The sequence below is a fragment of the Vanacampus margaritifer genome, chromosome 10, assembly GCF_051991255.1.
Source record: "Vanacampus margaritifer isolate UIUO_Vmar chromosome 10, RoL_Vmar_1.0, whole genome shotgun sequence".
Lineage (NCBI taxonomy): Eukaryota > Metazoa > Chordata > Actinopteri > Syngnathiformes > Syngnathidae > Vanacampus > Vanacampus margaritifer.
Genome location: NC_135441.1, coordinates 13641169 through 13656230, shown reverse-complemented (window position 1 = coordinate 13656230; position 15062 = coordinate 13641169). Strand labels below are relative to the sequence as shown.

General features: G+C 41.1%; 1 protein-coding gene across 5 annotated transcripts in view; it reads left to right on the top strand.

The window, feature by feature from the left end:
* The window catches only part of mid2 (midline 2), a 117496-nt gene that overhangs the window by 97232 nt on the left and 5202 nt on the right, over window positions 1-15062 (top strand). For all 5 annotated transcript variants that reach the window (XM_077577837.1, XM_077577840.1, XM_077577836.1 and 2 more), the window contains 2 exons: window positions 2264-2425; window positions 14587-14794. In XM_077577837.1, coding sequence (XP_077433963.1) covers window positions 2264-2425; window positions 14587-14794 — 370 coding nt within the window. The remainder of the gene's footprint in view (window positions 1-2263; window positions 2426-14586; window positions 14795-15062) is intronic.

The window sequence follows — 15062 nt, the reverse complement described above, 5'->3', positions numbered from 1 at the left end:
ATAAGGGAAAACTGTATCAGAATCACAATTTCTTCATCTCAGTCACATCTAAAGAAATCTCAATTTAAAAGTTCCCTTCCCTCATCCATTCTTAAAGCAGCTCCCATTTAATGGCCTTATTTGCGTCCTGTGAAGTATTTATATTTACAAGAAGACTCTCCGCTATTACTTATGTATGTATGTTGTTGCCACCCCGCTCAATAATTCATAAAGTCCCAGAAGGTTTGAAGTGAAGATTGTTCCCAGAGTTCCGGATTGCCACCGCAGGGAAAGATTTAAGGAACAGAGTGATGAAAGGGAATTGTTATTGTAATTTTAACTGTGCGCTACAAAACTTAATCGCAACTGTAAGGCGATTTAACAAAATCTGTTGTTTTATTTGCCATTTGAATCTGTTTGTTAATGGCGGTTGATGCAAATCCAAAGGGAATTGTTGCGAGTAGTGTTCGTTGACAAGCTGCCTGCCAGGATAGTTCACTGACATTATCCACTTACAGTAAGAGCTCAAGGAAATTATTATAAACGTGTACAATTCTGTCAATTGGAAGTTTTTGGCTGGTGTTTTGGTAATGATAATAGGTAATACGATCTTGTGGAGTGAGCATGTTCTCCCTGTGCTCGCGTGGATTTCCTCCAGCTACTTCGGCTTCCTTTCACATTCCATCAACGTGCATTGTAGACTCTATTGTCCAGTCCTAATGAGGACAAGTGGTGATGGATGGACGGATAGATGGACTGTAAAAAAAGTATGTTCTTTTTACGTGGGGGGAATGGCAGTTGTGATTGCCAGAGAAATTCTGTAAAAAAAATAAAATAAAATACAGTGCAAATGTAAACAACTTTACAGAACAACCAACAGCCTCAGAGTTGCAAGACAACCGTTCTACCACTGAGCCATGCCACCCTGTTAAGTTCTCAGCAAAGGACTGTTGAATTTACAAGTTTAAAAAGATGACATTTTTAGGATATGTAATATACAAGTTGGTCTGTAAAGTTGCTTATATTCGCACAGTATTGTTTTTTTTTTTGTTTTTTTTTGCAGAATTATTCTGGTAACCACAACTGCCAGTTTTTTTTCTGTAAAACAACATAATTTTTTAAAAGTGTACTGATAAATTAATAATTATGTCAAAAGTATATCAATTTTAAATGAACATAATACATTTAGTTTAACCTTTAGATTCACATGGTTTTACTCTATATCTAAATATTCATATCTATAATATGGCTTTGTAAAATGTGTGTTTCTTTTGGCATAAACAAAATGTATCTACTGACAAATGGAACAAAAAGTGTTATTCTAACACTGCTATGATGTCATTTTAACTGTATCCCAATGTTAATGTTTTACAGTTTATCTGTGTTAAAATTACAGTAATTTGTGAATTCTCCCCCAAAAAAATATATTTTCAACATGTTCTTACAACAGTTGTTTGGATCAAAGTTTTAAAACAGTCATGTAAATTGCACAATGCTTTTTTTTTGTATTTCCAGTGGGGGGGGGGGGGGGGGGGTTGTTACGATTTTACAGAAATTCGCTGTTAATGTCACATACATTTTTTACAGTGTGGTTGGATGGACGGACTACATATAGCCTATGAAACTAAAAAGTCAAATTCTGACTTTGGATGCCTTTTTGATTACAGTATTGAGGGACAAAACTTGAAATGTTTCAAACTCATAAAAGCGCATTGACATGGTAAGAAAAGCCAAGTTAAAAATATGAGCAACATAGATGTGAAAAGTGAATTCCTATGGCCACATGGCATCGATTCAGCTGAGGTAGACGAGAAAACGAGAGGTCACGTGAGCTTGGCCTGCGTTTCTAGACATTTTAACATGACAAGCTTTCACATTGTTTCACCCTCAGGCTTGCAGCGCACACTGCAACCCTCCCCCCCCCCCCCCCCCGTGGTATCTCTGTCTCCTGTCGTTATGGAGTTCCAGATTCACGATAATGAGCGTAACAAAGTCAGCCCTGGGCAGGGGCGCATCGCATATTAAACCTGACGGAAAGGTAATGGGACGGATCAGTATGTGCACATAAATGTTGCATAACACCTGAGGCCGAGGGCTCGCCGAGCTTTTGCACGGTTTGATGACTCACTGTGCTTTGAGGGGTAAAATAACAGGTCTGGTTAAAGTTGAGGGAGAATGTTGTGCTGTTCCGCGTTGAAAATCAAACAGAACTACCTTGCTGAACCGTCATTGTTAGCGTAACATGGTCGCTTAGGGAGTTTGTTCTTTTCTGTGCATGTGCCAGGTTTGTACAACTCTGCTGACAGCTGGATGATTGTGCCCAACATCAAGCAGAACCACTACACGGTGCACGGCCTGCAGAGTGGCACGCGCTACGTCTTCTTCGTCAAGGCTATCAACCAGGCAGGAAGCCGCAACAGTGAGCCGGCACGCCTCAAAACCAACAGTAAGTCATGTGGCGCTTAAAAGTCTTGTTTTTGCAAAAGTAAGTAACCCAAGGTCACCATGGTAATGAACACCAAACGGTTCTTTCTATTCCAAGGCAGAGCACTGTGTTGAAGAATACAGAGCTAAAAACTCGAGCCATGTAGCTGATTCGGGATGTTAAATTGCAAGAGTAGTTCAGCGAAGCTTAAATGGAGTTATGATGACGACTCTGAGCGCCTGTCAGCAGCCGAGCTGCCGCATTGAGGATTAACCGTAATCTGAACACACTGCTGAGTAAAACAACATGAAACGCAGAAAAAATGTTGTGCTTGAAGCCACTTCAAAGTTTTTCAGACTTTTCTTTAAATAGCAAAATAAATAACTTTTTAATTGCAGAGAAACCTCTAAGGCCAACAACATTTTGTTCCACTGGTTGAGCTCAGATACATTTAGATACATTGGAACTCAAATACAAATCCTATAAGGAGTCGGACTGCATTTATTTTTATTTTTTTAATAAATCAAAGATCTATTTATCAAGGTCGGTCAGGTCACATGCAATAATACCGTAATGTTTGTGGCAAAATTATAATTTTCATTCAAAACCACAAAAATCCAAAATGAAATGTCATTTCTGTTTTGACTTAAATTAAAATAAATATATTTTGTATTTTCATTTAACCTTTTTTTTTAATCCAAGAAATGTCGCTTTGTTTCACAAGTGTGTATTATTTAAAAGTATTAGATTGGTCTACAAAATCAAAATCATAAAAAAATAGTGAAGAATGCAGTAGCAATCCTTTCAGCATTTTTGAAAACTCTCAAAACAATATGTTAATTTATTAAATTATTTCCTATTCAGTATGCTTGAGTCAAAGGTGGTTCCAATTTTACATGATGCAGTTAAAGGCAAAATATTCTACACCTATTTGATGCCTCTTCCGCCTCACCTCTGTGTGAGATGCTGCTATCTGTCATGTTCAGTTTAAATCATCACTTTTAGTTTAAAATCTTCCTCCAAACACCTTCTCCCTGTGGGATGTCTTCCTACTTTTTTATTTTTTATTTTATTTTTATACAGCATTAAAGTGGATTAGAGTGCCAGTGTGATGCGGGTGTGACATGCAAACAGGGAACATTTAGAGGTTACATTTGGGCTACCTTCTACTTTGTGTCAATGATGTGCATCATTGTCTGGCCACAATAATAATAAAAAAAAGCACTGTTGGAGTTGAAAGAATGAAAAGTATTGATAAGTAATTTTCAGCCTCACTCTTCAGTTAATGCCATGATGTATTTTATAACTCACTATCGAAATGCATCTAGAAAGACCTGCAATAGAGGCCGCCACTGCAGTATAATAAAACACCCTGGTAATAAAGGTTTGCTTTATTAGTATTATAACGGTTGGTCTTTATTAAAATGGCCCCAGAGACTAGATTTACTTTTGGGCTCACATATATTTTATGATTTCCATCGTCTCAAATAGATTTTCTGAGTGTCTAGTAAAGTTGGTCGCATAAAATAATTCCATAAGATTTAGGAATATTTATACTAAAAGTGTTGAGTGCTGCAGTACAATCAAACACACTGCTTAAAGTTGAGTGTGCTTAAGTAGCAAATGCAAATTCAATGTGTGAGTGTTGTGAGTTACAGACTTTGTGCTGTATTTTATTTTAATGGGGAAAATAATGTTTGTTTTACAGTTTATTTTTAGATGTCCTCCGTGAAAATGAATCAGGCCATATGGCAACATAAATAAATTATGCTGTTATTTTTTCATTTAAGAAAAAAATGCAGATTTCTCTGTAATCATGGTTAGTTAAGAGGTAATATGGATTGTTCAAGTTTGACCTTCAGTGCGTTTTCCGAATATAAGGAGATGACACAGATATAACTCTTTTTGACTGGTTTGTTTTTGTCAAATTGGATTTGTTCTGTCTCATGCCGGGTGTTAATCTCTTCACTTTTATCCCTGGCACGCTGTGTCCTCTGATCCTCTGGGCTTTGACATACGATATCGTTGTGCCCTTTTCTTCAGCTCATCCTCCCACTCTTGCAACCATCTGTCACTTTAGCTTGGAGGAAACACTTTCCATGTCAGAACCTTGGGTCTAATGGCAAAGAGATGGTTAGGAAAGATTTTTACAGGCTACTGTAGCTAGATTTTCAAGTTTAGCTTAACCATGCCGTTAAAGACCAACTGCATGGAGAAATGTGATATTTTTCCAATACCCAATATTGTGTTTTGATCTGATGTTGGTATCAATCATCACTTTGACTGTGTAGTTGTGTTCTACTGTGTTAACAATACCAAAAGTGCCAGAATAAGTTGTTTACCATTTAATCCTTCTATGATGTAGGTCACTTTTTTACTCTTGGAAAGCAGAAAAGGTCCAATTCCAGGTCTCGTGCAACACAGTTGACTTGATTGAAACAACACTTTAAACCATGTTGTTACACTCTAAAGGCTTTCACCGGCTTTTAGGTCACTCCAGCCTCAAACAGTGAAACCTGACCGGGGCCTAATGCAGAACCCTACTATTGTTGATAAAAGTTTCACTGCGCTTTAAGGTACTCACCGCTAAAAATGTGTCGCAGCATCGCGAAGCACGTATGAATTAAGTATGACAAAGGGGAGGGACGATAATTGTGACCTTTTACCGCTGTGACCCGTGCTTCTCCATTTACCTCACACTGGCCCTCCATTCTCATTCTAAAGTGGCGTGAGAAACCTCTAAATGGAGGAGAAGAGTAAGAAGGTGGATGACAGAAAGAGTGAGAGGAGAGTGCACTGAAGACACCAAATAGCTCTTTGCAGGGACGAGTGTCTGCAGACATGAGTGCCCTCAATCTTCTGCTCTATATCCATGCATACAGACCAGTCCTCAGTCACCCACACGGGTGAAGAAAATACAATGGGGCCATCAAGGGGATCGGTTCTGAAGATGCCATATGAGGTGTGTCAGAAAAGTTCCAGGACTGGCGTCACATAAGATGTACAGGATCTATTTTCATATACGGCATTTGGACGTCTTAATTTGTGCCGGGGCAAGCTTAGTTAAAAGAATTTGGCAGACTGTTCTGCACCATGCTGGGCCTACCAGCAGACTGAAGGTGTTTCAGCGCACCTTAGAATTTGTTGGCATAGAGTAGACTAATCTTTAGACCAGCTAAAAGCAGGTCTAAGTTGTGGCGCAGATGGTGTTATGCAATTTTGGTGGATTTCATTAATGCAAAGGCAGAACGATTCTGAGCTCCACGGACTTGTATGGTGGATGCCGTCGTATTTTATTCATGAATATGGCAGCATTGTGCACCGAACGCATTCTTCGATCTTGATTTGAATTGAGTTCAGCAAACTGATTTTAAAGTGAATGAAAGGAGCCACTTTCATTGGCTGCATGTCGGCCGTTTTAACTTCCACCACGATGCAACTACCCATTCCCAGGTGTGTGCACTTCTACCTACATAAAAGAAAGAAAACTCCACCCGTGCACAGTTGTGCTAGACTTGCACTGGGCGGGAAATCGGGCCCGTAGAAGTTTTCCACTCCTGGAGTACGTAAAACGCACTTTCACAGCCGTTTCCAGCACGCCTTATGCAGTCCTGGAAGGATTCTTCTGGGATCATCCCCAGCTCCGTTTTCACGACCAGTTTAATGTTATCCACATCTTCAGAACCGATCCCCTTGATGGCCCCTTTGAGCTTGGTAAGTTAAAAAAAAATAAAAAATCACTCAGGGCCAGGTTGGGTTGCTAGTGAAGTTGCTCCAGCACGATGATATTCTTCTCATCCACCAGGAACTGTCAGGCGTTCAGGACATTGTGAGCAGGCGCGCCACATCTATCATCTCATTGAATGAAGTCCTGTCTTTGTAGATTTGCTGTTTAAAATTCTGGCCAACACGGAAAGGGGACAGAATAGAATATATCTTTTGTGACACCAATCCTTGGACTGTTTGCTACACCTCATATCATAAATTAATGGTACAGTATTTATTATGCCGCACATTCTCATTAGTGACTTTTCACTTTTCTCTCAAGGTACCATAAACATATCAGAAAAAATTGTGAAGAACAGATGAGTGATATAAGCATCTCTGCTGTAATTCACTTGAATTGTTATGCTCCATTTGAACCCTTCCACTAAAGGCAAACTGGAAACAAAATCACAGTCATTATTTTTGGGTTTAAATCACCATATTTGTGGGCATGAAATTAAATTAAGCTAACATCTGAGCACGGCACAACTTAATTAGAGCGCCTGCTAACGGGACAAGAACCACTTTCATCCAGACACTTTTTTTCATTTCAGTCTGTCTGTTAATGAGCTGTCTGTCTTTCTGTCGTGTTGCTTAATTCATATCAGCAATAAACAAAGTCATGAATTTAGACTGTTGTCGACACATCTCTGCTGCCTAGTGCCGAGTGCTACAGGTCAGTGGCTATCCGGCCATGCAGAATAGGAAGCACACATTTTCATCACGCCTAGCGTGGATGGACGCTCGGTGGAAATCCAATAATAGAGGATGTACTTTTTATTTTTCTTCAGCTAGCAACCGCAAAAAAATGCTGATTCTCAAAAATAGATTGTTGATAAGAAAATGACTTGATTGTATGCGTCTGCATGTGCGTGAGTGGCAATATGTGTTTTCGTGCCCCCCAAATGTGAGCTCCTACCTTGAGTAAGCCTGAAAACCAGTCTGAAAATATCATGCGTCAAAGTGCCTGGGGGGGTACACACATCTCTTTAGTTCCTCTCAAAGAGACTGCGATAATATTTACCCAGCATGCATCCTTCATAACTGAAGTCAACCGAACTCACAGGCCTTTCGGTAAACAGATGAAGGAAGAGGAGAGATGATGGCGATGGTTATGAAGTGCTGAGGGAGAGCGCAAGACAAATATTTCATTTCATATTTCTGGCACGGGTGCAGAATGCATTCATCAAAGAAATGTGGCGTTTTTACAAGTGTGGGAGACTTAATATTATAGTCACTATGTCATGGTTGGCACTATGAGTTTATCACAGTACAGTTGGTTTGAGCGTATCATAATATGTTATGGTTCATATAGCACTTGAGTGCATAATTTGTTCAAATTGCTTTTTTTAGGTTGAACTCATTTTCATTTAACGCCAGACGATTTAATTTACAAAATATATCACACTGCAAGTTTTTCAACCAGGACCCAATGGAATGAAGTTGAATTGAAATTGCTTTTTGAATCCCCCAAAAGAGGACTCTTTTGTTTATGTCCTATTTTCTCCATCAGTCAAGTCTTTTATGTGTTTAACAGTAAAGCCCTTCCAGTCTGTAACAATGCACTGCTTCAAGGGAGCCCCACAAAGAACAGCTATCACATGGGTAGACGGTTTGAAATGTCTTTAATTGGTACGGCCTCACAGCAGAATGAAAGCAAACTGCGGGTTGCCTCCATTTGTTATAAAGTGTTTGATAGGAATGTGAACATGTACTTTCAAATCTCAGTTAATCATAACGGGTAAGTTTCTAATTCACGGCCCTTCACTTAATGGAGTGCAGTTGTAACAATTAGAAGAACCCTAAAGCAGACACATAGTGTAGAAAAGGTTGGTTAAAATATTTTCCCAAAATAAAGTTCTACTCAAGAGTAGATATATTATGTTAATACAAAATAAGAAAATGAGTAATATAAGATGCTACCAAACGAAAACGTTTCGGACGAGTGGGGAAAAATAGTCATTTACAAAGTCCAAAGAAAATATTTGATATACATAAAGCACTAGAGAAGTACATATTTCAAACAAACAGCGACTTAAAGGAGTAGTGCAAAGAGGATTACTAGAAAAACAACAGAAATTCTTGGTAGAAACAAAAAGGACGAAAAAGCATCCAGCTAGGAGCAGAATCCAAAAAGGGAGCGTGACAATGCAGCAGAACAAACAGCAAGAGCAAAGACATGGGAATGATCTGGCGGCCTCCGGGTGTGGCCGCGGGTCGAATGACTTGGAGCAGATTGCCAGTTGCTCCAAGGTGCACGCCTCCTTGTTCGACTCCTCCCTGGGCCGACAAGGGGAAATGAAACAAAACGTAGGAAGAGCCAATTGACAGGGGAAAAAAAAACATACAAAAACAACTCAAGAGTGGATCATGGAAACAATTAATTAGGGCTGCGTATTGATTAAAATTTTCTCATTTGATTTGTTTTCAATTCACAAGAGTTCAGTTCGATTCATTTTTTTTTTTTTTATTCACTTCAATCCGATATTGGTTAATTATGGAACATTAATTCTTCTTAAATATTAAAGAAATTATCAAATTCCACAAACATTCAATTAAATTTTGCGGAGGCAGTAACTGGTTTAATAATTTGGTTTATTAATGAAAGTAACACACGTTATAATCACTTAAGTGCTACACAAACATTGACATCATTAAAGATGAGATACAAATATTTTCATAATTCAAATTCAATACAGTAATTTCTGGACTACAAGCGGCTACTTTTTTCACTTGCATTCGACCCTGGGCTAATACAAAGGTGCGGCTCATCCATCAGATCACAAGGGGGCGCATTATAAAGGAAGCACAAGAGCGTCAGGCAGAGCAAAACAATCCAAGTGAGCCCAAATACTGTAGGAGAGACAGAACAAGAGCGAGACAATTTGCACCCTCATTATAGAAGATAAAGTAGCGGGAACCCGGTGCGGTAACATTAAAAACACTTGCGGCTTACAGTCGGGCGCGGCTTATATGTGTAGTATTCTCCAAATTTAGCTAACGCGGCTTATAGTCAGGTGCGCCTTGTAGTCCAGAAATTACTTTAATTGTAAACATGAAGTAAAAAGATTCTGATAAATGTAAGAAAATACTTTTAAATTCATGTGAACAGTAAATTTCAAGAAAACAGTAAGATACAAAAATAAATTACCTTTCAAAAAGTTATTTTCTTGAATTTATGGGAAAAAGAGATTAAAATAATCAACTCATGGGTTTATGAATCAATATCAGTATCAAAAAGGAAAATCGATTCAATATCGATGATTTGATTTTGTCAAACACAGCCCTACAATTATTAATACATATTAAAGGGATTACACCACGGTATTTTAAGCCCTTCCACTGTTAACTTTCGGCATATAATGATTAAATCCTACCTTTACACCATGTCGATGTACTTTTTTTGTTAAATATTAGGTTTTGCTGAGGGGGGGGTTCTAACACAGAAGTAAAATGCCCGATTCAGTAAAACCGCGCCTCTCCCGCGAGCTGGCTACAGCCTGCTCTCTGAAAACACCACTGAATTGCCGCGCAACACAAGCCATCAATTCTTCAATAAACATTTGAAACAAAACGGCTCCTTGCCGCAATAAATCGTGGAGGAGGAGGGGAGCTTACAGGGCAATCGCGCTAACTACTACACTATCCCTTCGGTTAGATTCAGCAGTGCAGAGATTTTACATGTGGTTTTCACAATAGTGTCGGCCAGAACCTTTTCTAGGATTTTAAGACGGCCAATTGTCATTGCACTTTGGCATTCCAGATGTGAAGGATAATTGATTGTTTCAAATTCATTTGGACAGAATGTTTACTGATAAAAGCTACTTTTGTCACTATCCCATGGAGGTCTCAGAGAAAGTGGGCGTGCGTTTAGTCCGCAGTGGATCCGCTCCTAATGACGTCAAACAGTGCCAACAGCTCGTTTTCTCAGGTTGGGAGGGGCTGTTGCTTGGAGAGCAGAATGACCTAGAATTTCTCATAGAGGGGCAAATGGAGGAAAACACCACCTCTGTGATGTTTTTGGTGAGGAATTAGCATTTTAACATGGCTTAAAGCTCCAAAAAGTTGTTTTTTCACGTTGCTATCCCTTTAACTCTTTTACCACCAATAACATCAATTGACGTCAATTACGTGGGTGAGGGGGTTCTCAATAGGCAGTGCAACGTCTTGTGCAGCGCTGGTTTGTGAATGGGGTGGGAACATCCAAAAACACCCACTAACTATGGCCAGCAGATGGCAGCATTGTGTCTCTTTTCAATGGCTCCCCAATAGAACGTTTTGAAGGATGACGTGAACGATCAAAGTGTTTGTCACATTAAATCTAATTCACAGAGCGTCACTAAACAAAAAATATTGGTGTCAAAGTCACTGGTGTGCAGAAAATGTGTCTTTTCACAAAAAGCTTGTTTTCTCCTTATTTTTGTTTCCATTTTCGCTTGATTACACACAAATTACCTATTTTCAAATGGTGATTACTAAAGAACAAAATAAGGTAGAAAATTCTAATGAAAGAATAGAATCCCATCATAGCACACAATATTCCGTTTGCCTTGAAAGAAGAGTGTAAATGCTCGAAATCGTCTGGCACTTGTTTTTTGGATAACGTTTGATAAAAGAGTTAACCATTGAAAACAACAAACTTTCTCGGAACCTACCGGCATCTCAAAGAAACATCTTCATGAACTTGTGTTTTGTGTTTGATTTGTGCCGGTTCAAGTCACGCATGTGTTTGTCCTCCCGTTTCTCCCCTCCAACCTCAGTCGGCCCGGGCTCTCAGCAGTCGTCCCCTGGAAAGCCATGACAGAGGGCCCCAGTGTTTGCAAGAGGCTGCGCTGGCACCGATAAGCAGTTCAAAGAAGCGAGCGCATTAATGTAATTGGCTGCCAGCAGCACATTGGCCTCGTCCTCTCACATCCACAAGCAGTTTCACTCAGCAGGCGGATTATTGGAGGCGAGTGCGCGCGAGAGGATGAGATTGAGGGGACGGGGAAAGAGAGATGAAGGGAAGGACACAGAGAGCGAGGGAGTCAGAAGCGAGGGGGGGCTCATTGTGTCTCATTAAGCCGTGGGAGGCTGAGGGAGCCAACGAGCACGAGGTGTCAGAGTTAAATGTCAGGTCTAAGAGGGATGCAGCTGACCTCCTACAAGTTTACAGTGACAATCTTCAGACCCGAATTATCCCCTCAAATTCGCCCCTCTACTGTCTCTCACCTCTTTTGCCCTCTCAGTTTTCCACCCGTTTCACCCAAATTGCTGGTGCTATTATGTGAATGCTACTAATACTCGAGCATTGACTAAATGGAATGGAGCTCAGAAGAGCAAGACCTCCGCCAAGTTTCAACTGTCAACAAAAGTGGAAAAAAAAAAAAAAAGTCTGTTCATCCTAGTGAAGAGGACAAGTGGGTTCATAAAATGGATGGACGGATGGATGGGCAGGAGGATGGATGGATGGACGGACAGGAGGACGGACGGACGGACGGACGGATGGATGGATTGACGGACGGATTAATGGATGGATGGACGGATATACAGGCGGATTGACAGACGGATGGATGGACGGACAGGAGGATGGATGGATGGATGGACAGACGGACGGATGGATAAACGGATAGATGGATGTTCAGGCAGATGGACAGACGGACGGGTGTCTGGATGTCTGGACAGGCGGATTGACGGACGGATTAATGGATGGATGGATGGACGGACAGGAGGATGGACAGACGGACGGCTGGCTGGACGGATGGATAAACGGATGGACAGATGGATGTTCAGGCGGATGGACAGACGGATGGATGGATGGATGGACGGACGGGTGGCTGGACGGATGGAATAACAGATGTACAGGCGGATGGATGATGGATGGATGTTCAGGCGGATGGACAGACGGATGGATGGACAGGAGGGTGGATGGACAGACGGACGGGTGGCTGGACGGGTGGATAAATGGATGTACAGGTGGATGGATGATGGATGGATGTTCAGGCGGATGGACAGACGGACGGATGGATGGATGGATGGACGGACAGGAGGATGGATGGACAGACGGACGGGTGGCTGGACGGATGGACGGATTAATGGATGGATGGATGGATGTACAGACGGATGGCTGGACAGACGGGTGGCTGGACGGATGTATGGGCGGATGGACAGACGGACGGCTGGATGGACGTTTTTGTGTTCAATGTCAAACTTCAAAAATGTGTGTGCAATGATTCCATGGTATCACCTCAAAGCAGAACCAATCCAATCAATGTCAATCAATGTTTATATTTATATTCCCCAATTTTGCCATAACGGTGTGATGCATGTTTTGTACTTTTTGTTCATCTCGTCATTACATCTGTGAGACGTCATCTCCACATTCGCACGTTTTCTGTTCAAATTGGCAACCGAGTGGAATGGAATAGTTGCAAAATGATGGCAGCATTTCCAGCGTTCCAATTCCACTCAAAGTTTCCGTCTGCTAATTTCCAAGTTTGTGTGATGGCAGGCGCAGAGGAGGGAGGGCGGATGCTGGCTGCCTTCCTTCACTCTCACCAAATGTTTTCACAAAGGCTGCAAGAAGCTTTGAAGTTTCCCTCGTATTGCAAATAACTTTCCCTTATGTATCTCCTTGAGTTCCCCGCAAACACTTCTCACGTCACTTTTTGTTCATATTTGCCTTTTCTGCAGTTGCCGCCATAAATTCTTCTCCGTCAGCTCCTGGATTGTCCACACCATTGAGCGATATGGACGAGATAGGAATGTCCCTGCACTCTCACTGTCATATTGAATTAGTGAGGCAACATCTGTGAAGTGTTGCATTTTTTTTTTTTTTTCCTGTGAGAGTCCAGCTCCAGATCATAACAGTTGACTGGTTCTTCAAACTGCCTTTCTGATGCATCTGGAAGGTCTGGAAGCAAGAAGGTCACTGTAAGATTCAGAAAATGGAGGGAGTTGGCGCATGGCCTTTGATTGATCAGTGTTCATTTTTAACAAACTTTGGACATTTGACGGTCTTTAAAAGTTCAATGCATTCATTCGTGAGTTCATCTATTCACTTTAAGTCAACCCTTGACTTTTCCAAGATCTCTTTGCACATAAACTTAATATCACAACATAGTCGGTGATTACTTGAACTGGGATTTGTAACACAATGCAGTGTTCCTGTGCATATCTGCTGTTGACTATATATTTTTTATTTTTTTTAAGCTAATCCTTCATTAGTCACTGAAAAACTCGTGCTCGGGCTTAAGCGCTAATTTGAAAGTAGGAAAGTCGGCAACATATGAAAGGACACCAGACAGACAGGAGTGAGGTCAAAAGGCCACAAGCTTCATTTCTCCCAATCAAAAATAAGTTGATGGCCTCCTTGGCCCATTAGTCTTATGATTCTTGCTTTGGGTGTGAGAGGTCCTGGGTTCAAATCCCGGACGATCCCCCAAATATGTTGCAGCCTCTTTGGCTCATTAGTTACTAGTCGTATGATTCTTGTAGAGATGTCAAGATTATCCATCCATCCATTTTCTCTACTGCTTAATGAACAAGTAATCAATTATCAAATTACTGACTAATCGTTTGGAGCCCCCCAAAAACTTTAATTGTCCAAATCCTCTGATTTCAGTATATCAACAGTAATTGTTCACTGATTATCTTCTGTGTTTTTTTTTCAAAATAAGACCTTTACAAACATGCGTTTTTACTTTGGAAAAGATTGACCGAACCCGGTATCATAGTACAATATTGCTGGTTAATAAACAGTAATCAGGGGGGAGAATGCTTTAGTAAAAGACTTAAATGCAAAATTAAAATGAATCCAATTAGTCGATTAATCGATTGAATAATCGATCGATTAATCGATTCAAAAAAAAAATAATAATCCTTTTTTTTTCTGGAGAGCTCAGTATTGTTCATTTGGTAATTTCACCGATTTGACATGTCATCATCATTGCTCTCTTTTTTTTTTTAAATATTTCACAGCGACAGCACTAGATTCTTGCTTCAGGTGCAAGAAGTCACGGGTTCAAATATTTTGCCTTTTTTTGTCTCAGTGAGGTCAAATGCCACAAGTTTTATTTTGCCCAATCAAAAATAAGTTTATAAACTTAACGAAAAGGACAGGAGAACCCTGACCATAAGGAAAATAAGTGGGGCTAACACAAATTGAAGATTGTCGGATCCAGCGTTGTCCGCCTAACCTAAGAAAAGGCAAAAAAACAAAATGGGGCCCAGTTCCAGCATGTTAGTCACAGCTGGAACTACCTACGTTCCATGTGCCATGTCAAAGGAAAATGCGTACTCACCACCCCCATAATCACTAATCGAACCCGGGTGAGACCAGGTAATCGAGAAGCAAGGCCCCACGTAACGCTGAACCGCCCCAAAACATGCCAAGCAGAACGCTCGATTGCGCTCACCGCCGTGTGATGTCTCGACAGGTCAACCCTTCAAACTGGACCCCAAAACGGCGCACAAGAAGCTGCGTCTGTCCAACGACTGCCTGACCATGGAGAAGGACGAGAGCTCCCTGAAGAAGAGCCACACCCCCGAGCGCTTCGGCGGAACGGGCTCGTACGGGGCCGCCGCTAATGTGTTCATTGACAGCGGGTGTCACTACTGGGAGGTGCTGCTGGGAGCGTCCACGTGGTGAGAAACACACACACACACACCTCGCCAAACATGATTATGAGCGCGTTATATAAGCCTGCGAGGAGGTTTGGCGAAGTGAAATCTTTCTTCTGGGAGTTTTAATCCAGAGCGCAACAGCACACTGTGTACTCTTATCCTAATGATATTCTTAGCACTAATTGGCTCTGAAGTAGACCGCTTCCTGCAGGAAGCACCCAAAGGGCCTCTGTCTGTCTCGTGCGTCCTCAGCATGAGGTAGCTCGACTATGCAAGTAATTAAGGGGGA